A 27,697-nucleotide genomic window follows, 5' to 3' on the forward strand; every position below is an offset into this window, starting at 1 on the left:
TAAGACATAGGCACCAACCAACCAAAATGTGCAGCAGCCACTGGGCCCCCCCAGGGCTGAATGTGGGACCTGCACCAGCCTGATCACTCCCTTCAGAATAGTAGCCCACTTTCTTGTTTTCCTAAATGGAGATTTTGTTCCTTTTGTTCAATTTTTTTTCATTAAAATTACATCAAGAATCATATCATATCCTTAAAATACAGACAAATCATAGAAAATATCCGACTCTCCTTCCTATTTACCTCTAAATTTAACCTAGATTGACCTGAATTGCCATGTTATAAACTAGCTTGAGCTTCCATTCTGTCCCTTACTTCTAATTAAAGATAAATAAATCAACACAGAAATGGGGTTAGAGTGAAAACAGACAGCAAGCAAGAGATGCTACACATGAACTCTCTCGATGATTAATGCTATGACTGAGTCTTTCATTTGTTTTGTTTGTTTTAATGTGTATGTATTTATGTTGAGAGACGAGAGAGAGAGAGAGAGAGAGAGAGAGAGAGGCAGAGAGAGGGAGACAGAGAATCCCAAGCTAGCTCCTCAATGCCAGCTCAGAGCCCGATGCAAGGCTCGAACTCATGAACCATGAGATCATGACCTGAGCCAAAACCAAGAGTCGGAAGCTTAACTGACTAAGACATCCAGGTGCCCCAAGTCTTTCATTTGTTTTAAGTCATTCTTAAAAGTTAAGACTTCAAAGGCAATACAACGCAATGGACGAACCAAAAACAGAGGTTAGTGGTCTTGTGTCCAATTACAAAACCTTCTAAACACTGCAGAATTCTGAACAAAATTTCTTAAAGCTTCCAAAAACACCATAGAGAACTTTTATTTTTCAATTAGGTTCCTCAATCTATTTAAACTAAATGTAATTATTATGCAAAAGTTCCTTTTTAAAAAAAGCTAACTATGCAAAAGAATGGCAACAAAAGAAAACTCATTGTTTGCTTTTCCACAAGTACTATGAAAGAGATCCTTTCTTATTACCAGTGGAAAAAAAAAATAAGTGCAAAACTATTGGTCAGAGAATGGGTCTTTGCAGTTTAACTTAAATCACGTAAGAAATGATTATCAGAGAAAGAATGAATGACTTCTAACTAAAAGCATAAATCACTTTTAGTGTTAACACAGAGGTGGAGCCATGGATGGTATCTTCCTTTCTAAGGGCCAGCGATTGCTCAAAGTACTAAACAATATTCTAGCCTTGGTAGCTGTATTAATTCAAATGGTTTAGTTTCAGTGAAAAAACCCAGCATATTGCTCAAAAGGCATTTCAAACCACATAACTACCAAAGTAAGTACAAACCTGCAAAAACATAACATTCTTGAATAATAATTTTTCTAACACCATGCTAGGCTTATTTAAACACAATTTTTACCTTATTTTTAACCCCATGTATAACAATCATATAATATCCAATATCTTGATATAAGAGGACAGTCACAAGAATGGATTTCACTGATGCAAAAGACCAAGTAAGGCTGTAGAACTGGACAATTATTTGTTGTAGAATGGTGGACTAATCTGTTTCCTCACTGGAGGTCATCAAGTATTGGTATAAATAACCAACCCTGAATCAAAGGTTGGTCTGGCCACCACTTTCATCCATGGAATGTGCGACTCTGAGAGTTACATTTTTACTGATCTCTAACACCATATAATATTATCACAGGAATCATAACATTTCTAAACTAAAGAACTCTGCTGCATTTCACGAGTCATATCTGAAATCTAGCCTAACAGCACACCAACAGAGGCTCTGATATCCCTGATTTTCTGTTTGAATAGACTGTTTATACTTACAAAGTGGTTTCTCATGATCTCCATCTTAATTTAGAGTTCATGCTTGAGAAAGGAGGCTAAAATAAAGGGTAACAAATTAGACATTGTCCATTGCATGGAGAAGAGTCAAGGGCAGTATTTCTGAACTTTGACCATTCTAAAATAGAACAATGGCCTGCACGGTCATTATCTCAAATTTTACTACCTAAAACAAGTTTTTCTAATTGTGATCCAATTAAAGAACGCTAGTATCTACTGCACTTAAAACATCATATGAAAGGACATTATTAAGTAAATCTACCCAAAACCAATATTGGATATGTTTTTTTTAATTTTAATTTTTAAATGTTTACTTATATATTGGGGGGTGGGGGAGGGGGGGAGAGGGAGAGAGGGAGGCAGCGGGAGAGAGAGAGAGAGACAATCCCAAGTAGGGTCTGTGCTGTCAGCACAGAGCCCGACGTGGGGCTTGATCTCACAAACCATGAGATCATGACCTGAGCTAAAATCAAGGGTTGGACACTTAACCCACTGAGCGGCCCAGGTGCCAAGTACTTTTTTTTTTAAAGGGGTGTATGCATTTGACACTCTAAATAGTCCCTACATTTTTGAAAGGTATCTCACTCAAAACATCCTCTTCACCAGAGGAATGAACAGATTTCTAGTTGATGTTTTTCATTATTTTACTTAGAAAAGTAAATAGCACATTTATCCATCCATCTATGCATTCAGACATAGAAGCAGCTGTGTGCATGTATGTGTGCATACATGTGCATAGGTACAAACTGACCTGCTGTAGAAAGGGCTCAAGGGAGCTTATAAACAGGCATACCCTACCAGATAGAATAAAGGTACAAATCAATGGCAAGGAAGACAGGAGGCAAGGGAAAATGAGGCAGGAAGGAAAGGGCTTACTGACAAAGGTCAATTGTTTCAAGTGCCACACTTCTCATGGGTGGTGGTTAAGTCCGAAGAGCTTGTCTAATGACTGTCACCAGGCAAACATAGTGAATGACCTGGAGAGGAAGTATCTGATTGACAAGAAATCTATCCTAAGCAGCTCTTCAGCACAAGCATAGTTCACTGATAATTGGCCCTAATGATGACTCTGAAATTCAAGTGTTAAGTGTAACCTGAATCATGATAGAGAAATGTATTCCCTTATATCCTTTTGCTATGAGAATTGACAATTCATGTAAAACACATAAAGTAAAAATCTATAGTCAGAAAATTGGATTAATTACTATAACCGATTTCTTCACTAAACTGAAGATAGCTCAGTTATTGATTATTTGGAGATACGAATCCCTGGTTTATTAACGCATTTTGTGCATAGATATTAAATATCAAAAAACAGAAGCAAGCAATGTTCTAGGTTCCCAGAAAGACAAAAAGTAACCGTTTAATTCTCCCTATCACAGGGCTGAAAGGAATCTGCCAAGGGTTTTAGACAGGTTTCATCTCACATCCCAACTCTGACGTTTGTATTGTGTGGGGAAGGGTTCTGAGGGCCAGCCAGGCCTCGCAGGAAAGGGCATTCTCATCAATTTGTCGGCGATTCTGACAGGGAAGAGGAATTGAGGTGGCAGGTTGCCACTTACCTGTTTATTCCTTATCTCAGTTCAATTTGCTTGATGTTACCAATGAGGCTTAAAGCAGTTGGTTATTTATTTACCATTTCTTTTTAGATTTATTAATTTGTAGCCTGTCTTATTACCAAAACTATTTGATGTGTTACAGAAATACACATAATAATAGTAAGCAGATGAGAAAAACAGGGTAAGAGAGAAAAAAAATACATATCCTGGGGGAGAATAAAGTTTGTCCCTGAGGCAAATTCTAAAGCCTACATTTTCACTATGGCCTTTTTCAGCACTGAGTAATCCATATTCAGTGATGTATTAGAGAGGGAGTGGGAGAGGCAGAGGGAGAGGGAGAGGCAGAGGCAGAGGGAGAGGGAGAGGGAGAGGGAGAGGGAGAAGGAGAGAGAGCGAAAGTGTGTGTGTGTGTGTGTGTGTGTGTGTGTGTGTGTGTGTGTGTGAGTGAAATATGCACCTCAGAAATGGGACAGGTCCTGGGGCGCCTGGGTGGCTCAGCATCCGACTTCAACTCAGGTCATGATCTTGTGGTTTGTGAGTTCAAGCCCTGCACCAGGCTCTGTGCTGGCAGCTTAGATGAGTCAGGAGGATTGGGGAGGAGCAATGCAGGTAGGAGAGGAAAAATCAATGCAGGGCTGGAAGGCAACGCAGATCTGGTGGGCTGCAGAAATACCCAAGGGTCCACCACAGCTGGAGTGAAGAGGTGGTGAGGTCAGAAAAATAGGGGCCGGGGGGCGGGGGGGGGGGGCAGTAGATAACACAGGGTCTCATAGCCATCGTAAGACTTGTGAATGACATGTAAAGTGCAAAAGCCACTTGGAGTCAATAAGCCAGGACAAGTAAGTTTACCTGTCTTTGGAGACAGGGCCAACCTGTCCATTTCGTGCAGATGTGGGCAGCAGTAGAGTACACAGATTTTAGGCACACACCCAAAGATGTTTATCTTTATGGTTCATATTGGTCCATAACATGAAAAGACAGGCTCAGATTGTGACACATCCTGGCAACTGCGTCCGTGTGACAGCAGCACTCCTTGGATGGTGCGGCTGGGGAGATACATAGGTACAAGAGGGGAACGAGGGTTGCCTAATTTGCTGCTGTCTGAGATCATGTATGAAGCGCTACCTCCTCATTTCTCTTCAATGTGGTATTAAAATTCTTCCTCCTGGACATCTGTAAGTGTTGGACCCAAGGTGGAAACCTTGGTCTAGCTGTATCAGGGGTCAGAAAACCATTAATCTATAGAATAAGATCAGGGTACTCATGGATCCAATAAAAAAAATAAAACCAGTCCCAAAAAACTCATAACCAATATATCATTGCTGTCTGTGGAAGCTGAGTAAAGACTGGTGCTATTAGAACAGAGAGCCAGAGAGGAAAGCAGAGGACAGAAGGAGAGGAAACTCACAGAAACTCTAGCATGATGACCTACTTCCAGAAGAATGTTCCTTCAAGATCAAATCTGGGAACTTGTCAGGAAGTCATAGTAGAGAATAAAACAGACGCACAGCCCACACGAGGTTTAGAATCTAGAACCAAATATTTTAAATTATGACTTATAAAGCCACCAAAACACAAGTGAAGTACACTCCTATGGGTAAAACACATCTTCAGGCAAGTTACTGAATGTTTCTGGTCTTCAAACATTAAAAAGGACAACTGATTCAAGGCCAAAGTGAATTTCAAGTGAGAATGGGTAGAAGAAAAGCACATTAAAACAAAACAAAACAAAACCCTTCCTTTTTCAAAAGATGTCCATCAAGCTGAGTTGCTGAAAATCATGATTTTGCGTATTTGCCGATTTTAGTGTTTAATGACAGCTGAGGAACTACTGTCTTTATAGGGACACAAAGATTTTCCTTTACAATGGAAATGCCATTAGATATTTTAAAATATCATCAACCTCAAATGAGCCACTCTGACAAGAATGATTGCTGTACAAACTGACAACAGAAGACCGAGCGACATTCCACATGCTGTGATTTTAAAAGGGGTAGTCAAAGAGACAGCACGAGAAGCATTTATTTCTGCCTCTTTCCAAAAGAAGTTTGAGACTGCTGGCGAAAATATAAGCAACACTACAAGACAGAAATGGATATGGAGAGCTCAAGGTGAAGGGGAAAAAAAAGCCAGGAGTAGAGTGTTACACAGGCAAGTCCCCTGCCAACTGCCAACAGGGGATGTAAATTTGGCTCAGGACTACTACTAGGAACAGGAGTCAAAATTAAGAAGGAAATACAATAATTATGAAACTGAATGCTCACTAGAATAAAAGCAAGCCCAGGACTTAGGAGAAGTTCCCTTTGTCCCAGCCTGAGGGCCAGAAGGAACTTCCTCCTGGGGTCTTCCTAAGGGCTACTACCCCCTAGCAATGCTCGGTCAGAAGAGCACCTGGAGTCTGAGATTCCCCAGTGCCTGTGTGCGATTCTGCAAGGGCAAATAGCTATGTGGTTCATGTACTGCTTACTCTCCCTGATGACTCTGTTGTATCTAGGGATAAAATTCACACTCCCTGGAACAGTGACTATCAAGTTAGGCTCTTGAAGAGATGCTTTAGGAGTTCCACCAATTTTCCATTTGAATTTTATTATCTTAGCGCTGAAAAAAACCAAACAGGAAATGCAAGCAGATGTGCGGCACAACAACTTTAAAACACAGGTAACAGCCTTCACGTTAAGTCGCTCCAAATGGAGACGCTGGGTCAATGTGTCTCCTGCCATCTCTTTGTGTACATTTGAGCTTCTTCAAAATGAATCACTGATTAGGAAAGCTATAACTCTGCATTGGCATTCTGGAAACTCAAGTCTGCGCATGCCCATTCATATAAAATTATACAAGCAACCTACACACACATCACGCTCAAACAAATGACAGACCAAGAGCAGGTACAACTAGTTGGCATACACCCTCACCATGACCTAACAGCCAATTGTATAATAAAGCTGCCTACCATGTTGACTCAGGATGAAGTGACGTCACTACGACTGGTACTGACTCTAAGTTTTAGGTGCTCCTGGTTGGACTTTTCGGTCTATCATGACGCATTTGAATGGCTGTATTATTAGGGATTCAACATAGAAACAAAACATTTCTAGTTTTCTCTAGCTTCTGGATCAAATTAATTCAAGAGGGTACTGAGATAAAATGCACTGTTAAGAAACTGTCACCTGTGCAACTGCTTATGGGTATAAGTAAGCATTTTCCTGAATGCTATACAACTAAAATGGAACATAGAAATAAATGAAGTACGTTAGGTTAACAGAATGCTGTTCTGCAACTGTCAACCCGAAGTCTCAATCTCAAATTTTTGAGTTCATCAAAACTGCCTCATTGTTTTCCCTGGTCCATTTTATAAACGTTACAATTCCGTATTTACAAAATATATACTAAAAAAAAAAACCCATTAGTTTGAAACATTTTTACTGTTAAAGATTTCATTTGACTAAGGAGCTTTCCTACTAAAGAAAAATGTCTAAACTTCCCTTGCTGGAGCAGTTCTATTACAGATGTGGAGATAGTGACCCATCAGTCCCTGGAGACTGGGTGAGGCCTATCATTCCAGAGGACAGACGAGCAGCCTCACCAATTGATGATATATTAATCTAATCTGACCTAATCCTAATAGAATTGAATACAAACATTACTCTTTTCTGTGTGCGCCATGACGAGGTTGGGAAGCTCGGTGATGCAAAAAAGAACTACAAATCATTTAGGCAATCCTCCAGGCAATCCTTCATAAATCTAATTTCTTCCAATAGCTTTTGACAAGAGCTGGCAGTGGAGAGGTTAAAGTTAACTTCTTTGGCAAGACAGTGAAGTACAGATATTTCCTACTCATGAGTAAGGACAGAGTTGAAGGTAGAGTTTACATTCGCTCATGAAAAGAGGCAATCAGGATGGGTGGGTGTTTCAGGAGCCAATGGATTTATCTTAGGACTGCCGCCACCTAATTTTGACTCAAAGAAAGTCACTTAATCTTCTCTGAGCTTCAGTTTTCTCAATTTGAACATGAAGAGACTAAAACAGAAGCTCTTAACTGGGACTGAATATCAGAAATTTCTAGGAGTTGGCGGTAACATTAATACATGCCAGGGTATGTTCTGAGCAGTCCACATGCACTAACCCATTTAGTCCCCACACGAACCTGGTCTTAGTATCCTGATTTTGTACGTGAGGAAACTGGGGCACACAGAGGTTGAGAAATCTGCCTAAGGAAGTTGCAGAGCCAGGCGGAAGGCTCCAGAACCTGTGCTCTTCAGTATAATTGTACGTTACACTGCCTCTCTCTATTTCTCCGAATCTATTTCTCCGAATCTTCTGACTCAGAATCTCCTGAAGAGCCTGGGCATGCAATTTTTAATTCTGGTGAGTACTCCTTGTTAACAGCCTTGACTAGAGGAGATGTAAAGTTCTGTGATTCAGACTGGAGATTGATTAAATAAATAAATAAATAAATAAATTTTTAAATTAAATAAATGCTCTTATTTTTTTGTCTCAATCTGACTCAAAATTAAATGGCCTTTAATAGCTAACTGCATTGTATCAAACAAAAAAAGATAATGAATAAAGGGATGGTAGGAAAAACTGAAGAAACAAAATGTTAGCTAGCCAGCTAAGCAGGAATGACTTACACAGGGCCATTTAAGTAGATGAACTATTGGAGAAAAAGCTATGCCTATAAAGGGGCCATAACAATAATATTTTCATAATTTATGGCTTAGATTTGGGGGTGACGATGAAACATTTTGGAAAAACCCCTGGAAAGGATCTGTGCTCCTATCCAAATGGGCTGGCAGCATAATTTGTTTCCAGGATCACAAATGATTGCCTCTTCGCTTCATCTTTAAAGAAACAGTCCTGGGGCGCCTGGGTGGCGCAGTTGGTTAAGCGTCCGACTTCAGCCAGGTCACGATCTCGCGGTCCGTGAGTTCGAGCCCCGCGTCAGGCTCTGGGCTGATGGCTCGGAGCCTGGAGCCTGTTTCCGATTCTGTGTCTCCCTCTCTCTCTGCCCCTCCCCCGTTCATGCTCTGTCTCTCTCTGTCCCAAAAATAAATAAACATTGAAAAAAAAAAATTAAAAAAAAAAAAAAAAGAAACAGTCCTTATGTTATCAGAGACTGGCCTTTTTGCAAAGTTGGAAGTCTGAAACTATGCATGTAAATGTGGATACTCAAATGGTTTCTCATAAAGGTTCTCTCACATTTGACACTTAATAGAGGCAGGAAGAAGCTATGGCACAAAGAGAAAATAAAGCAGACAAGTGATGCCGGTCTCATAGGCAATTTAGAGAAGCTTAAACCTGAGCTAGCCAGGTCAGTGAGTACAAAGACAGCCAGGAGAAAAAGCCCATGTCCATTGGCAGAGCCATGAACTTGGTCAGGTTTGTTTGTATTATGAGTGTACTTCCTCACTAATTCTAGATGCCCCATTTAAGGAAACTCAGCCTCTTCTCCTCCTACTCAGTCCACATCTCTCTTAAAAAAATCTCATCTTTAAAGTCTCCAACATGAAACCACATGATCCTATCAAGGGCATGGCAAAGCACGTTATCAAACAAAAAGCAACCTTTTAAAAAGTTTAAGCCCCTAATACTCAACTAGAAAAATTTAAGAAAACAGTTACATGTTGCAGGAATATATAGACCTTATTGTTGACCAGGAGGGCTGTATCAATTGAAAGTTTCTATTATACTCGATTCCACTGATGAATAAACATGTTTAATCACTAGTATCTCTTCTGCACTGAAGATTCACTAGTTTGGAACTGATGCACTATTTATTTCCATTTAATAACCACACCAAAAGCACACAAACTCATAAAGCAAACGGGCACTCAATCTGAAAAGCTTCCTGTGAGTGGATGAGAATTTCCAGGCAAGAATAAAAATAAGCTCTTTCTCCTGATCCCCTTATCTGCAATGGTACCAAACTCCCCGTTTCCTACACTCAAAATCTTACACGCAGCTTTGAATCATCTTCCTCCTTGGAGCCACTCCCAGTTTTATATTCCATCAAGGGCAAATCCTAAGGCGGCATGTATCCCCTACCTTCCCAGTGAGGGACAAGCCTTCCTCTGGCATTAAAATCCCCCACCGTACGGTCCTAGTGAAAAAGAGGCAGGCAGCCAGGCTAGTTCTGGCTTTAAACCTGAGTTTGAGCTGCTCATTCCCACCCTGATCAAATGCCAAGCTTTTCCTGATGCCCCAAACCACATGCAGTCACTCCCTATTTTATAATTTCTGTAGCACTTTCTTCTCTCTCTCACGACACATCACATTCTGGCCCATATGATGTGTGAAGTTTATTTTCTATGTGAGACAAGAACCTCCTTGAGGGCCAGAAATATGCCTGGGGCACCATCTAGCAAAACCAAAAGCATGATGCTTAATAAATAATGGAATTTCCCACTCACTTCCAATTGTTTAATTTCTTCTCACAAGTGGCTTGGTCTTATGTTTGAAAGAGGTTTATACTTGTAGCAAAACTATAACACTATGTTGTGTCCATTATTATCTAAAGCAATGTTGTTTGGATTTGTCAGACAGTGGTCCCTAAAAGAATGTTTCTTTCTGTACGTGCGCTAACCCCAGGCATCAAGCAGATGACAAATTACATACCTCCTCTGTGCTGTGTGATCTTGGGGGAGCTGCACACTCTTCAGCTAACCAGGAGCTGAGTTTTGTACAGCTAGCTACATTAAAACAGATTACTTGGTTAGATGTCAAGAAAAACTAGTTTCTCCTCTAAAAACGAATTCCTCCACTATTCCTCCTCTGCCTTTACTTTGAACTTTGACCCTCTTGGCTATTCATCTGGACTTAAGGAAAGCTGATTTTTTTTTTTGAACAAAATCTTACTACAACTATCACAGCTGTGTGTCTCTTTTAGGGTTCTTGAAAAGGGAGCCCTTTTTGTAGCCTGTGGTAAACAGAGGAACATGGATGCTAAGGAAGGGAGGATGGAGATGATGAACTGGCCTTTAGAGCATATCTGGGGAGGGAGGACACACAGCGGTTCAGAGGATGGGCTCTGGAGTGAGACTGAGCGCAAGCCATGGCTCCACCAAAATCCACTGTACTCCTGAGTCATAAGAGAAAGAACCCTCTTTCAACTTCATCTTTAAAACAAGAATACTACTACTGCTCAGAGAGTTGTTCTTACAATTAAATAATCAAACTACTTGGCACAGTTACTGGCACACAGTAAGCACGCATCTGATTAGCTGCTGGCATCATTCAGGTGTTTACACACTGTACAGGGTTTTTTTCATGGACATTTGTGGAATGAAGATGAGGAAAAGTGAAGAAAGAGGTTATAAATTTCTAAGATCCGTGGTAACCCAATAAAGAAATTCTAAGTCAAACTAAGCACAAATGCCAAATCAAGATTTTAGAGGCTTTTATTCCCAATGATACTATCGTCACTTTCATATAATGTTTAAACACCCCAGCCTACTGCTACAGAACTCTAAGGTTCCTGTAAAGGAACATGGAATGAACATAAAGCAAATTCCATCTGCTCACAGAGAGAAGGAGTGGTTGTTCTTTTAAAAATTATTGTGGTTATGGCCATTATCTTCAGTGCTGGCTTCCCAATTAGATGCTGCTAAAACTAATATTAAAATAGGTGTGCCGACAGCTTGCGCAGTATTTGGGCAATGCAAGGGAGAACGGCTTTTAATCATGTGTAGGAATAACAAAAAGAAATCCTAAAGAAAAATGTCAATTGACAATAAGGAGGATTGGTTAAATCTTTAAAGATTCATGCTTACCAAGCCAATGTTACACTGGAGATAAATTTGAAAACAGACATCACTGAGATTTTCTGCCGAAATATCAAACATATGCATACAGTAGGTACTTGGCAATAATTAGCATCTGCAGTTTCATGTACTCATGACAATGAAACTGGAAGTCTCTTACCTATAGTTAGTTTTAATTTTGCTGCAGTGTGTATTTGAATCATGGAGGGGTTAGGCAGAGGGAAGTGAGTCATGTAGTCTATCACCCACAGTCCATATTTCAAGATTTTTGTTCTAATTGTGTAGCAGTAACTCTCGAGAAGGGATTAAATACTGTGTTAATTTCTGAAAAATTTCCACCACCCAATAAAAACCAACTGATAGTTCTAATGATGAAAGTGAAGGGAGAGCTAAGAGAGGTCTAAGAAAGACATGGATCTCTACTAGAAAATAGGTACCTGTGTGGAATTTTTTTTTATGCTGAAATTATTTTTGTGAAATTCTGGGATTTCCAAGTCTTCAGACTATGTCTTGGTATGTCAAAGATCTACTGTGCATGCCAGAATTCTTTCATACCATGAAAGGAAATCAAACAGTTAACATGCTGAACAAGAAAACCAAGAGATGAATGAAGACGGAGATGATTCAGTTAAATACACTGTTGGTCTGAAACTCTCAAATCTGTTTTGACTGCTGTTTTTAGAAAAAAAGATCACAAATATGAAATTTGGCTGAGTCTCCAATACATCGTGTTTTGCTCTTTGAGTACACAGAACCTTACGGGAATTTTGACCATAAAGAGAGACTTAGATTACAAGTAGTAATGCAACATTTTGACTAAGTAATTTGGGATGCCTTTAAAAGGACGAGACAAAGTCTGAAAACTTCACATCTTAGATCATACTTTTCATCAAAATGCCCAAGTTCCTCAGCGTAAGTCCTCATTGAGTTATTCATTACGTGACATCCTACTACGCTAGCAATAATAGAAAAATGCCAAGTCCCTGAAACTATTGCTATTTTATGTTTTAAGAATCTTTTAGGGGCGCCTGGGTGGCTCAGTCGGTTAAGCGGCCGACTTCAGCTCAGGTCATGATCTTGTGGTCCATGAGTTTGAGCCCTGCATCAGGCTCTGTGCTGACAGCTCCGAGCCTGAAGCCTGTTTCAGATTCTGTGTCTCCCTCTCTCTGACCCTCCCCCGTTCATGCTCTGTCTCTCTCTGTCTCAAAAATAAATAAACGTTAAAAAAAAAAAAGTTAAAAAAAAAGAATCTTCTAGACCAAGAAAGAACCCTTGAGAGGATAAAAATTAGCTGCTTTATAGCACAAAAACATTTAAAACTTAAAAGAAATTCTGTTATTCATAATACAAATAAAATCTGTATATGGTCAAGAAGCTATACAATAGTAATAAAAACAAAAGTGGCATGCATTTTCTATGATTAACTTCAGAAAACTCGTCATAACTCAATTTCACTTTTTGGGAAGATTTTACTTTAAAAAGTGTGCCAGTGAATAAAGAAAAGCTTTTTTTGTTTGTCTGTTTTTAAAAAGATGCACTAAATGAGAGAACAAGTATTTTTCTACTGCTTTGTTTCTGTTGACTTTTCTTTTTCGTTCCTTGTCTTTCAAAGGAACGAGAAATAAAAATTTGCTAGATAACAGTTTTCAGTACTCTTGTAAAATGCAATAAAAAAAATACTAAAAATTCAGATGGCTTTGGAATACAATACAGCTCAACGAATACAATACAGTTCAACAGGTCCAAATCTCAATTGTCTGAGATAGACAATACCAAACAAAAATGATCTGTTCGTCTTTCATTCTCAGTGTGTGTGAGTCACATAAAACACCACCACAATCACTAAGACACTACTTCAACTTGCTTGGAAGACAACACTTAAAGAGTAAATTATACATTAAAGAGAGATCATCTCCTTGTATCAGCTTCTAATTTAGCCCTACATCAAGAGCTCTGCGTTTGGGAGACTCACACGCCTGACTTTAGAATGATGCTTAATGTAGGCAATAAAACCTTTGGTCTGGGTCTTTCATGTCTGTATAGCTATTGGAATATTCCAGTATAGAATCCATACGTGGAGACAGAGGGAGAGAGAGGTATAGAGAGGAAGAGAGAGGGAGAGACAGAGAGAGAGAGAGTGCACCGCGTGAGCGTTTCTTCTCTTAAAAAATGCAGTAACTCAGTATGTTCAGGCTTCTTGGACTGAGTCATTTGGGAATACCTGAATGACCTTGGATCACCTGGCTCAACAGTCTCTCCTCAATGTGGAAGTGAGAACCAGCTCTCTTTTGGATGGAATGATTTTTCCTACTTCATCACAGGATCATTGTTTTGAATTTAGGGTTCTTCTCATTTCATGTCATTTCTGTAAATTTCAGAAGATTTCATATTTACCTGGGATTTCAGGGCATTAGATCTAGCAGGCCCGTTGTTACTTTCAGAGTAAAGACCAAAGGTAACATTATTGGGTAAAAGTTGATTAATATTCATCACAGAATGAGTCGCTTTTAGTTTTTACCCTAAAAGTAACCTAATCATTTTGGATTAAAGGGATGATTACTCCATTTGTAGAGGAAAAACACCTTCAGCAGATAGATTTCTAAAAAAAAAATCTAGAGTTACAGAGATAAAGATGTATAGGGAAATAACATAAAAGTTTCAAGTTGCCCATTTTCCTGATAGTTGCCCGAGTTTTTTTTTTCCTGTGCTTTTTCTCTCACTTAATACAACTCAAGTTTTCCCTTTATTCCGAGCTAAAAGCTTACAGTCATTTTTAATCATGCTCAAGTCCCGATATTCCTATCTCCTATGCAGTTCCAGTACCTTCTCCTCTTCTCATTTCCTACCACTGCCCTAAGTCAGGGTTGCATCATCTCTCACCTATAAGAGTCTCCTCCTACAAGCCAACCTTCCTACTTCTGGTAGAATTATAATTCTCAGAGAGGGAAAAAACAAAACAACTCACTGGATTATGCTTCTCTTCCATTACATGCACTTTGTAATTGAAGAATAAACACCAAACTTTTTAGCCTATTACTCAAGGTCTAACAATATGCCCCCAACCTGTACTTCCAGCCCCATTTTTGTCTTTACCCACACTCTCCACTCTGGTCACCAGAAGCCTTGCCAACTAGTAATTGTTGAATGACAGCTACACATTGTGCTCTTTTTTAAAAATTTTTTTAATGTTTTATTTTTTATTTTGAGAGAGAGAGAGACAGAGCATGAGCAGGGGAGGGTTAGAGAGAGAGGGAGACAGAATCCGAAGCAGGCTCCAGGCTCTGAGCTGTCAGCACTGAGCCTGACGCGCGGCTCGAACTCACAGATGGTGAGATCATGACCTGAGCCGAGGTCGGAAGCTCAACCGACTGAGCCACCCAGGCGCCCCAGTGCTCTCTTAAACACCCAAGTGCTGTCCCACCTCTTGGGCTCTTTCTGAGGCCTGGAGGACCTATTATTCCACGCTGCATGAAATCTTCCCTGTCCTTTAAAGTCGAGACGCCTTCTACCTGAAAGCAATCCCAGTGCCCTGGCAGTAAGGTGAACAAAGCCTTCCTCTGACTTCTCACAGAACACCGCACTCATTACAACATTAACTTTGTTCTATTTTCATTAGGGTTGGTTGTTTATGTCTACCTTTGTAGACCATCTTGCTTCTCTGTTTTGCCTTTGTAAAAGTTATATTTGAAAAAAAATACGGCAAACTTGCAGAAAACAGAAAACAAAGGGACGGGAAATAAAAAGTATTGGGTATTACAACCAGGGACATGGATGACATTAAAAAAAACATTTCCTTTTAATTAGTAACGGGCTATAATATTGTAAGTTAGACTTAATTTCACATTTACACTGAAATCATGTTTTATTGCACTTTGACATGCATTAGATATCTATTGAAAGAAAGGACAAAAATAATGGCTGACCAAGATTGGTTTGGGAATGAAAGAAAGGATACATAAGAGGAGTGGAAATATCTTTTGGTTTTTTGTTCATTTGTTCGTTTTGTTTTTTTTTAATAGTATATTTGCCTTTATTTGCAAGGCTGCTTTATCATTTTTTTAATGTTTGTTTATTTTTGAGGGAAAGAGCATGAGCAGGGGAGGGGCAGAGAGAGAAGGAGACACAGAATCTGAAGCAAACTCCAGGCTCCGAGCTGTCAGCACAGAACCCAAAGTGGGGTTTGAACCCACGAACCATGGGACCATGACCTAAGCCGAAATCTGATGCTTACCTGACTGAGCCATCCAGGCACCCCAATACCTCCTCTTTTGTTTTAGTATCAATAGACTCTTTCTCCTTCAAAATAAGTTGTGGATACACTGAGTTATCCAGACCTTTTCATGAGATGTCTTACCACAGTAACCTCTAAGCTACCTAGCCACAGCCAACAGAGACTCACACATCTATTCCTGCTGCAAACCAGGAAGAACTATACCAAAGCTTACATACAAATACTGTTTCTAAATCTTAAAAAAAGAGTTTGGACACAATGGAAAATTTTACATGCTATAGTCATTATTAAGTCAAGAAATAAATCATGAAACCGAAACCAGTCTTTTTTAAGTGCCAAAAAAAAAGAGCCTCAAGAAGGAGGCGGGCATTTATGTTAACTATGTTAACATAACCCACTTCCCTGGCTTTTGCAGACTTCAGGATCAGAAAAGCTGTTTGTCGTTTTTTTTTTCCACCCTTAGTTTTAAATGTAGGATTACATATAATTTAAGTTTATTCTACTAGTTAGGGTTGTGAGGAATAAAGACATGGGCATGAGGGAGACTAATATTTGTTCAATGATGACTGTGTTCTAGGCAGCAGACCAGCTCCATTCCTCAAATTACTTGATTTAATCCTAATCACAACTTCGTGATATAAGCCATATTTGACCCATTTTACTGGCTCCTAACTGAGAATTAGGTACTTGCCTACCACTGTGGTTGGGAACTCTAGGGTACCAAACACTTGCCATGCTGACCTCCATGATTTTATAACATAGGTGAGAAATCTATGAAGATGACACACTGGGGTACATGGCTGGCTCAGTTGGTAGAGCATGTGACTGTTGATCTCAGGGTCATAAGTTCAAGTCCCATGTTGGGTAGAGAGTTTACTTACAAAAATAAATGAATAAAATCTTTAAAAAAAAGATACACTGTCAGCATGATATCTATCATAGATACACTGCTGAACAGTGGAACAGGCTCTTGGAGAAAAGAACAGTATAAAGATGGCTGACTGTGAGAAAGTGACACATAAAAGGAAATAAGGAGAGTTTAGTATGGTCCAAGCATGAAGGAGGCAGGATGGGCTTGGACTTAGCCTTGAAGAATCAAAAAAGGGAAACGGGGAGGCCCCTGAGGTGAGGCAGCAGCAGGAGCAAATCATTCTCACTTGTCACAATGTGGGGGGGGGGGGGGGGGAGGGAAGAAAACATTTAATTCTTCTGGCAGTGAGAAGGAAGAAGAAAGGTCATAGAATCTGCAGGACTTGGTGACTGAAAGGGTAATGGGAAATAGTCACCACTGCTCCAAAGCTTCAAGTTGAGAAGAGTAAATTTAGAAATGTGATAGCTTGGAGAGGAAGGAGATAGTGTTGAATCTGAGGTGATAATATGAGAGTGGAAAATGTGTAGAAAATAGTGGCCTTACAAGAAGATGAGGCTATAGAAGAATGAGCCAAAAAGTAAAATCAAAAGAGCAAAAAGTTGAGGAGAAGTGGACAAGGGTAGAAAAGAGCCAGAGAAAGTAAGATAGATAGAAGATGCCGGTGCAGTTTCCTTTGAGAACGTGAAGGCAAAATGCAAAGGGTTAAGGTGGCAAGAAAGTGGAAGCGACAAGAGCCCTCAGCCCATCTGTCTCAAAAAATCACCTGAGAAGTCTGAATGAGAGAAATAAAATGGTAACAAAATCAGGCAAAGTATTTGTTTGGCTGGATGTTAGAGAAGGGAGGGAATTAAGACCGTCTGAAGGTCACGGGGTAATAGATTAATCCCTTCTGTTACTCAGATCATTCCATTTCTTAAGCTTGCTTGTTAACTGTGCTGATGGACTTTCCGAGCAGATAACCTTTCAGAAACAGAAGCAAAGTTGCAGCAGCTTGCAATAGTCACGAGGCTCCAACCAGATTTCCTACACACCTGCCACAATTTAGAAGTTACCTGGTCTGCTTTTCTCATTTAATACTCCTGGAAAATGTATCTACTTTCAACCCCTATCGCCTCACCACTATGGCCAGGCACATCTCCGCCTGGTTCTTGATGCAGATCTCCATCCGTAACCAGTTCCCTCCAGTCTGAGCCCTGTCCCGTGACCCTAACCATGTTGATCTATACTTTCCAGGGTCAGGAGTCTCTCTCTGACTAGGGTGAGGCTGCTTTCTTACTCTCGTTTCTTCTAAGATAGCATGTATATATTCGACTCCAAACATAGCTTTTTAAAAATATTTTTTGCTTTCCTCTCCTGTTCTCACAGCCCTTATATCATTCTTGTCTTAGACTTGTGCATTGTTTGTATGGAACTAGGTCACTACTACAAACATTCTTAGATATCTTTTCCCATCTTTCTGTTGGATAATACTCTAAAATAAGCCCCCCAAGTTACTTGTTTCAATTGTTGCCCCTCCTGCAGTTCATCCCTTAGGGTCAATTTATAAATATAGTGCTAAATTTTTAATTCTAGAACATTTTTTCATTTTTAGACTTATGAATTTACACCCATCTTTTCTGAGAAGTTTTGATACCTACTTTCTAAAAAATCTCTAATTATGTCCACTGGGTTTTTTAGGCTGTGGATGAGTCACTTTTCCCATAGGATGAGTCACTTCCATGTCACCAACTAGTATTCTTTATTGGAAACAATTAAATCCAGAACAGGAATGCCCTTTTTTCTCTCTCTACATTCTAAGACACAAAATCGTCAGCAAGTCAAACTGGTACTTTTCAGAGGCTCTGTGGTAAATGGAATGAAGCTCTCAGCAGATACTGGCGTATGTATGTCTTGCCTCTGTATAAAACATATCAGGAGCACTATCATCAGAGTTAAGTATCAAACCAGGGGTTTTGCCGATAACAGGAAGGAGTGACAGTGGCAAATGTTTATCGCTGTTATTGATAATAGTGAAGAGAGTGAACCACATTAAGATAATTCACACACATTAAAGAGACCAAGAACAAAAAAAAGGAGTGAATTGTCTAGGAAAAGTGAGAAAATGATCTTCTACTGCACTTGGAATATGATTTGACTCAATTAAAAAAAATTACTGGCCTAATTTTTCAAGTACATACTTACTGTGCATAAAACATGGCATTCCTCTGTTATTTTATGGTTATTTAACCTCTGTGTCCTTGATATTAAAACTCACCTTACATGATTCAAAACTAGCTGAGGAACTATTTGTCTTTTGAAGTCCTCTCTCCTCTTATACCTCAAGAACTGGAGGGCTAGCTTCATTCTTTTGTTTCCTCCAGTTATATTTTTAGCTCCTTAGACTTTATGGCGCTCTATCTACCTGTAATTATGCTGCAAAAGCATAAGAAGACGCCAGTAAAGACGAGCAGCAGACAAGATAGCAAAAGGCCTATTTGTGGTCTCGAACAGCTGCAATGGGGCAGGGCACGCCTGGCCAAGTTCCCTCTGACTCTGGCTAGGAATGACAAACCCCACGGGCTGGACTGGCCTTTGGAGGAGTCCCTAGCACAGGACATTATTTCATGATTTCACTGCCCCTAAAGCAAAGGGCTTCAGTCAAAGTCCAAGAAGGCTGATCAAAAGGGTAACCCAGGAAAGGCACAGGGAGGGTGCTGGGAGTGGTGGCCTTAGAGAAACCCTCTAGACCCTGAAGAACTACCACCCACCACCCCACCCTCCTCTCTAAAAACAAAACAAAGCAAAAGCACCACCACCACCTCCTTATGGAAGGCCAGATGTTACTTTTAGTTCCAGTTTGGAAATACTGCTCAAGTTCTGAAACATTTTTTTTTTTTTCTTAAAATGATAAGTAATATATCTGTATTTTACCCAAGACAACAGAAATGAGATGCCATTAATCAGATGTTTAGAAATGGGAATGTTTTTCAGGGAACAGAAACCATTCTCAAGTGGACATTTTCTTCCACAGTTATGTAAAACTCCTTTTTTGTAAGGGGACATTACTGTCTTTGGGTAAATAAAAGATGTTGTTTGTGTAGGCTTTTATAGCTCGAAGTGATTAGTCTTTACACAATGATCCCTGCACTCTGTATACTGCTTCTGGCTCCTTGATTTAAATTAGCGCTTTCTTACTTAGTGAGTTAACGTAATTTGCAGCAAAGCAACATATTTATATTCTGTTCATCGACCACATTAGCATATAATGCATATTTACTTCAGAACTTCATGCACACGAACACATTTCTTCACAAGACTCAGAAAGGGTGGCAGCGAGAAGGGAAACTGGAATTCTGGAAGCAAGAATTCCCAAAAAGATAAGGGTGAACAACCCAGACCACAAAGCTGCAGGTGCTAGTGAGAACACACTATTATTTCCTGGCCAAAATTAACTCTTACGCACGTTGAAGATACAGTTAGATGGTAACTACCTTCCCGACAAACAGTAACAGCTGAAGTTTCTCTTGTTATGGGATAGACCGGCCTCCACAGATGCTTCCTCAAAAAATGAGCAGTCCTAAAAAGGATTCAGCCATACGTTTTGAAAAAAATTCTCATTTTACTTCTCATATGCCAATGAAGTCCAATTCTACTGCGAAGGTGTTCCAATTTATTTTGTTACACAGGCATTTTGCTGATGTTAATGCTGTGTCCAAAGACTTAGAACTTGAAAACTGTCATTTTGCCGATAATGAGGATTTACACTTGTACTAAACCTCTCCTTTAACACAATTGATGTCACTTTAGAATACGATAAAGGATAAAAGAAATATCTATCAGCTAAAAACAACCAAGAGTAACCGGTACTTACGGCTGACACAGCTTCACCAGGTCCTGGTCCGTGGTGTTGGGAGGCAGTCCCCGGATATAGAGGTTCGTTTTGCTTAGCTGGTCCCATCCTGAGTTGCTGCTACTGCTGCTGTTGTTATTACTGCTGGTGGTGCTGGGGCTGGGAGGGGCCATGGGGTGGGCTGGGACCAGAGACTGCTGAGAAACAAAGATGAGGAGTGTCAGAACACTAGCTGCAAGGTATTTAGCACCATTCAGAGGCTATAAGAGCTCCGCAACAGAATACACATACCGATCATCTTAAGCGACTTTAATATATATATATTTTAATTTACACCTTAAAAAGGTCTGTCCATTCTACAGAAAAAGCCCTTTCCTTCAACATGCAATGAATTGTAGAATTTTATTCAGTAGAATGTTCTCCATGTGTCCCTTGAATAGGACTAAATTTATGTAAGATTAACGTATTCACACATTTTAAGGAACACATCTACTGAGACTCTAAATTAACTTGCATGAAGTTATATGATAATAATCATTTTACTGTACCGTAATTTTCTAGTAATTCAGAAATCACTAGACTTTTGAAAAGGTTTTCAAATTCTGAATAACATTTGATTGAAAGTTGCCGATAATTTTATTAAGACTCTTGGGGGAAAAAGATGACTCTTCGAGTGTAAGAAAGTTTGAGTTCAATCACAATGCTGAAATAAGGAAGCCTGCACCTCGTTCTAAGTCTGGCACACAGCTCCACTGAGACATTTGGATTAAGATTCACAGGCATGCTGCCTTTCGCTCTGTAAGATTCACAGGCATGCTGCCTTTCGCTCTGGCTAAGCCTGTGAAATTTAACCCCTGTGAGAACGGTGTGGTAGCTGGAAACCTTCCCAAGTCGCACAGCAAGGAACAGAACTTGGGTAAAGCCTGAAACTAGGGCTCAGTGTGGTTTCACAGTCAGTAGGCACCCAGGAAGACTGTCTGAAACCACTCGCACCAGATAATTCTCTGTCAACCAATCGAAAGACACCACACTTCTCTGCCCCTGTGCCACACACATGACTTTTGAGGAAGTTAAATGGTTCAGTCTGAGACGGCAGTGAGCACACCCCGAAGTGTCCTCAAAGCAAATGCTCAGCAGTTTCAGACCCGGACAGGAATTTTGTCACCTCACATCTAAATGATAAATAGACTACCTAAGGACTTTACTTATACTAACAGTTTGAAAATATAAAATTAGTCCCTAGATATTAAAAATATTTTCAAATCTTACAGCTTGATTTTTACAACCACAAACAAAAATTTTAGGCACACCTCTAAGACACGATTAAATCCCACTTTGGAAAGTTCGAAAGCAGAAGACTCCTTGCGATAAATGTCACCTTGCTACCTTGTCGGCAATCTCACCTGTTCACTACAGGTATCTGGCTCTGCACCGAGTTTCTGCCATGACTGTCCTAACTCCACAGTATCCCATACACCGGGGTCCTCATTAATCTACACATGTAACCGTTTCTTCATTCCCATACTATGTATTTTTTTTTTTTCTTCTCACTGCCCAGGGGCCTTGCCAAGATTTTTATGAAGTCCAAACACCACTTGATCTCAAGCGATTCTCTTTTAGAAGGACAATAGCAAGAAGGGTTAACAATAGTCAGTGTACAAATGAAGGCTGAACTTGAACTGGGAATATCCATGCTGCTTAACCCAAGAAAAAACATACCCGAGATCATATCCTATCAAATGTATTTGAGTTATGCCCGTAAGAAGCAGTTGAACTCCCATCCTTTTCTCTCATCTCTGGTTTTTCTCTAGGGGATAAAGACTCTGCTTTCTAGAAGTAAAACAAAGAGTAAGCCTGTCCCCTTGCTCTGCCTCAGGTGGCACCTCACATCTCCCAGGCGTGCCACACAAAGGCCTGTGTTCCTTCTCCAAAATCACTCGATACAACTTGCACGAGCTGCTACTTGCAATTAGCCAGGCACCCCCTATTTCTCACTTCAGTCAAGTACAGAGGTGCGGGGAAGTGAGACACACATTTGCCTCCCTGTCCTGAGCCTTTGATTTGCACAAAGAACTTTTAGCTAGGCAAGGCTGAATTTTTTCTTCAATCGTCTTTGATCAATGTCGGAGAACCTGTCCTTGCCACAAAACACACGGTCACTCACAGTAGGACCCAGTATGTTCAGTGCAGCTGGTGGGGGATGAAACATGGTCACCTGGGATCAGCCTTGGACAAGTCTGCGAGAAGCCGTGGATCCGCTCCACCCCCACCCCTCTGGGGCATCACACCAACATGAAGCAAATGAACCATGAGATGGTTTAAGGACTGCATGCCAAGTCTGCATCGGCTCTAACCTCTTCTCTAGGGGGGAAAGTGGAGTGCCAGGTGTGGACTTGCAGAAGTAAAAGACACATTTGGGGGTATGATTTAGTGAGATATTATTTGGGCATGAAAGGAGTAGGTTTTTATTTATGTATTTATTTTTGGCAGAAGCAAAACCATAATTTACATCTTGGAATTTACATAGCTGATTTAATATATCTTTGACGGGCCTCCCTATTTATTACAGTAATATTTTCTCACTCTGGGAAGTCGGTGTGGAGCCTATACAGCCTGTCCCTCCCTGCTTCCCCCCCTAGTCTGTCCGGTGGTGGAAGAAAGTTTCTAACACTCTGATCCCAGCTGGGAGAAGGGGGTTTCTGAATGTGCCCTGAGGGGGAATGCCCTCTGGTGAATCTTATACAGAACAAGTTCAAATTCAAACGTTATCCTGATATCAATTATTTCTCAGAACTAGCTGAAGACAGACCAAGATACCCGGAAGAGAGAAGCATTCAATTGTTCTAGGTTGCCAATGTTCTATTTTCTGGTGTAGAAAATTTTAGATCAAAGATTAGGTTTATAAAACGCATAGAAATTAACAACTTAAATCCTAATGACAACTGGACACATGTATAAAGAAAATTCAAACATAAAAAAGCTGGGTTTATTTGCAGAATAGGAAACTTGAGTCTCAACAGGGGTTGGACGTCAGGGCTAGAATGTGAACCCAGGTCTAATGGACAACAAAGCCAGAGCCCTCAAACAGTACTCTACATGGTACACCAGAACCATCTATATCCTAAATGTGCTATTTGTATTATTTCATTTCTCTGTGCCCATCCTTCCTGCAATCTAAAATATTAAATTCAAGTTTCTAATACCACTGGTGGCCATATATATATATCTATATATATTATATATATTTCTTTTTTTTTTGAGAAAGACAAAGGTGCCCTTAATTTAATGAGTGCACAGGTAGCTTGTGTGTGCGTGTGTTTAACAAAGTCAGCTTCTAAAAGGTTAGTTTTTAAAATTCTACATTAACAAAAGAATTCTGCAAAAAAATTTTTGAAAGCTACAGCACATTACAGCTGAATACCAGAGTCAGCATTTTAGAACAGCTAGACTTAACCAGGGAAGACTTAAATTCCGACTCCCAGATTAAAACGCAATTGAAATGTAAACACTGACAAGTCTTTAAGCACAACTTCAGAGCTCTGATCAATTGAGAACAGTGACACTGTAGCTATGTGCTCAATCACACAAAGAGTAAACTTAAAAAGATATATTAAAAAAAAAATGCTTACCAACAGATGGTATTTTACCAAACTCCGTTTTCATTACTGGTCGTCTTTTTATATTTTGCCTCTCAAAACCCCCAAAACTTCCCTGGAATTTGACAAGGACTCTGTCCCCATCCCCTGTCCCCTTGGATGTCGCTAATTTATACAAATTGGACCTAATTAAGGAACCGGGTGGGTGGCTGGCTGACCACAGGTAAGCGCTGACCCATCCCACAAGAGCCCTGCCGTCTAGCTCAGGCTTCTCTGGCCTAATTTCACTGCTTCACATCCGGTCAACAAGCTACCCATCAAGTTCTCTATCCAAGAGCAGGGAAAACAAACTAATTTAGTTTTCACAGCAACATTACCTGGGCTTAATTTGCATGCCAAAATTGAGAGAGAAACAAAGTTGATGAACAAGCGGATTGGCTGTGCATGCAGACCCTCACTGCACTCCCTGCAGGAGCGAGCATGGGCACCAGTGGGAAGAGTGCTTGTCAGCAATCAGGGAGGACTTCCTGAGTGGATGGCTCTGAGGCCGCCATCCCGCCAGGAAGGCCCATTGGTCTCCCACCCTCACACAGGATGATCAACAACAGGCACATGGCAACTACACACACAGCAAATGAATCTATTTCCCTTTCCATCACATCACCCCCACTCCAACGCCACACTAAGTACACTCTTCTGTATATAAAAAAAGTCTAAAGGGTGTTTACAAAAAAAAAGGCAAAACTTACCATGTGTGACCTAAAATATTTAGTAATCATGCATTGTTGTAGATTTCTGCTCAGCAAAGATAATGAATAAAAATGAAAATCTGACATTATAATTCTATTGCCTTGTTTCCTCCCTAATAGGCTACAAGAATTGTGCTCCCACCAACCTCACAATTGCAGTCATCTTCCCTTCCCCCTTATTTTCTAACTTCCCTGGGGACTCCAGTACATTCTGAAGGGAAACCTAGAATCTACCTCTTAATTGCCTTCAAGGCTTCTTTAAGGCTATCATCCTTATAGCTTACAGAGGCTATGATCCAAAATCCATAAGCCCCATCTCCATCCTGCCACCCCCTGCGCACACATGCTCACGAATGCACACACCACCACCACCATCACCACCCCAAACAACACATCAACTACAATCCAGAAGCAGCATAACCATTACAGTCGCTCTTGAGAGCCGACAGAAGTTATGGAACAGTCTCATTTTCCACCAGGAAACAGCACGTTATCAAACCTGACGTGAACTGAGTACCATGTAAAGACACTACATACCACACTAACTCCACACACTGGTTCTGCTCCTCTGCTCCATAAGCTTTCAAGGTATAAAAGAAACTTAACAATTTAAGGGAACTATCGAAGGGGGAGGAGGAGCATCCAAATGGGCCAGTTTCACCAGTTAGGGTATTTTCTCCGTTTCCTTTTAGACATCTGAGTGGCTCAAAGAGGGCCAGGAATAGTGGCTGTCAGAGATAAAGTTCCTGGCACAGGGAGCTGGGAAAGTACACACAGCTGAGAAGTGGGAGGTGAATTAGTGAGAGATGAGAAACTGGCCAGGAAGCAGATGCTCTTCCGGGTAGGCCAGGATGTGAATGATCACCTATATTAATGAACAGCGATAGGGCCTCTTCACACACGCAGGCTCTTACTTCTCCATAATGTGGGAGAGACAGCTAAAGGGCAAATATCAATTAGTCCCATTTGATGCCAGGATATCAGGGCTTGAAATCACGTGGCTAATTAGTTAATGAAACTGGTTTTCCTAGAGCCAGTGTCCCTTCTTTGAAAACAAGCTTTGTAGCCTCTAAGACTATGAATCTGAGCAACAGATTTATTCACTAGTTCTTTCTTGGATTATGGTTAAAAAGGAGAGAGCCATGTTTTTGTGTTAGCTATTAAAATAAAATCTAAAAATAAAAATCTCCAATATACTTCACAATTAGTATTCTCCAAGACACTAATCAAACTGATCCTTGCATGTAAAGCCCCGTTCTTTGCATAGAAATCTCCTTACCTAAGTCCATGAATAAAGCATCATTTCCTTAGGCTTCGGATAAAAGAAACAAATTTAAAACTTGCATTGAATAAGATAAATATCTGTTGTATACAACATGACTGAATGAATGGACAGAGACCATGTTGCAGAAGTGAAAATAAACAAAGAGAAAAGTACTTATAAATAAAAACAACAACAACAGCAGCATAGAAAGGCTTTTAGGGGTGGAGGTGGTGTTTGTGAAGGAGGTTGAGAAGAACGAACAGGCAGGTGTTGAAAATCCACGGTAGAAAACATACCTTAGATATGGTGTGTGAATTCTGAGGTCATATTTTCTTTCAAGATCTCATTGAAAACAAAACAAAACAAAACAAAACAAAACAAAACAAAACAAAACAAAACAAAAACTAGCTTCCTTATCATCCAAATATCTCTTAAAGATCTGGTTTGTGCTCCAGCATGCAAATCAGCTCAGTTGTTTGGTTCTCTCTAAGGTTCTGCCAAGAACACCACAGATGCCCCAAGTTGCCTACTGAGAACTCTGGGCCAAGGAACACACCTGAGTTCTTGTGCTATTTGTTCCTTCCAGGGTTTGTAACAGTGTTTCTAAAGGGGGAGAAAGCTAAAAACCAGCATGAAACCCCCGTAAATACAGTCAACAAATCTTTGACAAAAGAGCAAAGGCAGTATGATGGAGCAAAAGATAGTCTCTTCAACAAATGGTGCTGGAGCAATGGGATGTCTGCATGCAAATTAGGGATGCCTGGGTGGCTCAGTTCGCTAAGCGGCTAACTCTTGATTTTGGCTCAGCTCATGATCTCATGGTTCATGAGACGGAGCCCTACATCCATCTCTGCACTGACAGAGTGCAGCCTTCTTGGGGGCCTGTCGGCACCTCCCTCGCTCTCTCTCCCTCAAAGTAAACAAACATTAAAAAAACAAAAACATGAATCTAGATACAGACCTTACACCCTTCCAAAATTTAAAATGCAAATCTGTAAAGCTCCTAGAAAATAACAGGAGAAACCCTAGATGACCTCAGGTATAGTGATAACTTTTTAGGTATTATATGAAGACAGACTCCATGAAATAAGTTAACTGATAGGGTAGATTTCATTAAAATTAAAAACATCTGTGCTGCAAAGAAAAATTCAAAGAATGAGAAGACAAGTCACAGAATGAGAGAAAATATTTGCAAAAGACAGATCTGATAAAGGACTGTTATCCAAAATATATAAAGAGCTCTTAAAATTCAACAATAAGAAAACAAACAACCCAGTACGTGGGGTGAAGGTCTTAACAGAAACCTTACCAAGGAAGTTATATGAATGGAAAATATGCATATGAAAAGATGCTCCACATCTTATGTTAACAGGGAACTGCAAATTAAAACAATATAAAGATACCAGCATATAGCTATTAGAATGGTAAAAATCTGGAACACTGACAACACCAGACGCTGGGGAGCACATGGAGAAATAGGGATTCTTGCACAGGCTGGCAAGAATGCAAAATGGTATAGCCACTCTGCAGACAGTTTGACAGCTTCTTACAAGACTGAACACACTCTCATTATACCATCTGGCAATTGTGCTTCCTGGTATTTACCTAAAGGAGTTGAAAACTTATGCCCACAAGAAAACCTGCACCAGACAAATACAGCAGCTTTATTCACAATTGTCAAAACGTGGAAGCAATAAAGATCCCCTTCAGTAAGTGGAAGGATGTACCTGTGGTACATCCAGGCAATGGAACATTATTCAGTGCTAAAAAGACATGAGTTATCAATCCATGAAAGACATGCAGGAACCTTAAATGCATATTACTAAGGGAAAGAAGCCAATTTGAAAGGCCACATTTTATATGGTTCCCCCTATGTAACATTCTGGAAAAGGCAAAAACAATGGAGACAAGAAAAAAGATCTGTGGTTGCCTGGGGTTGGTAGGACAGAGGGATATACAGGCACAGAGGATTTTTTTCGTTAATGAAACTCTTCTACATGATAGTAAATGGTG

General features: G+C 40.2%; 1 protein-coding gene across 18 annotated transcripts in view; it reads right to left on the reverse strand.

Annotated features, from left to right (window-relative positions):
• RBMS1 (RNA binding motif single stranded interacting protein 1) overlaps positions 1 to 27,697 on the reverse strand; it is a 220,445-nt gene that overhangs the window by 73,039 nt on the left and 119,709 nt on the right. For 10 of the 18 annotated variants that reach the window (XM_043576868.1, XM_043576877.1, XM_043576881.1 and 7 more), the window contains exon 2: positions 20,097 to 20,272. In XM_043576868.1, the coding sequence (XP_043432803.1) occupies positions 20,097 to 20,272 (176 nt within the window). The remainder of the gene's footprint in view (positions 1 to 20,096; positions 20,273 to 27,697) is intronic. The other 8 variants (XM_043576879.1, XM_043576869.1, XM_043576873.1 and 5 more) reach the window with 1 other exon arrangement.

Source organism: Prionailurus bengalensis, chromosome C1 (genome assembly GCF_016509475.1).
Source record: "Prionailurus bengalensis isolate Pbe53 chromosome C1, Fcat_Pben_1.1_paternal_pri, whole genome shotgun sequence".
Taxonomy (NCBI): domain Eukaryota; kingdom Metazoa; phylum Chordata; class Mammalia; order Carnivora; family Felidae; genus Prionailurus; species Prionailurus bengalensis.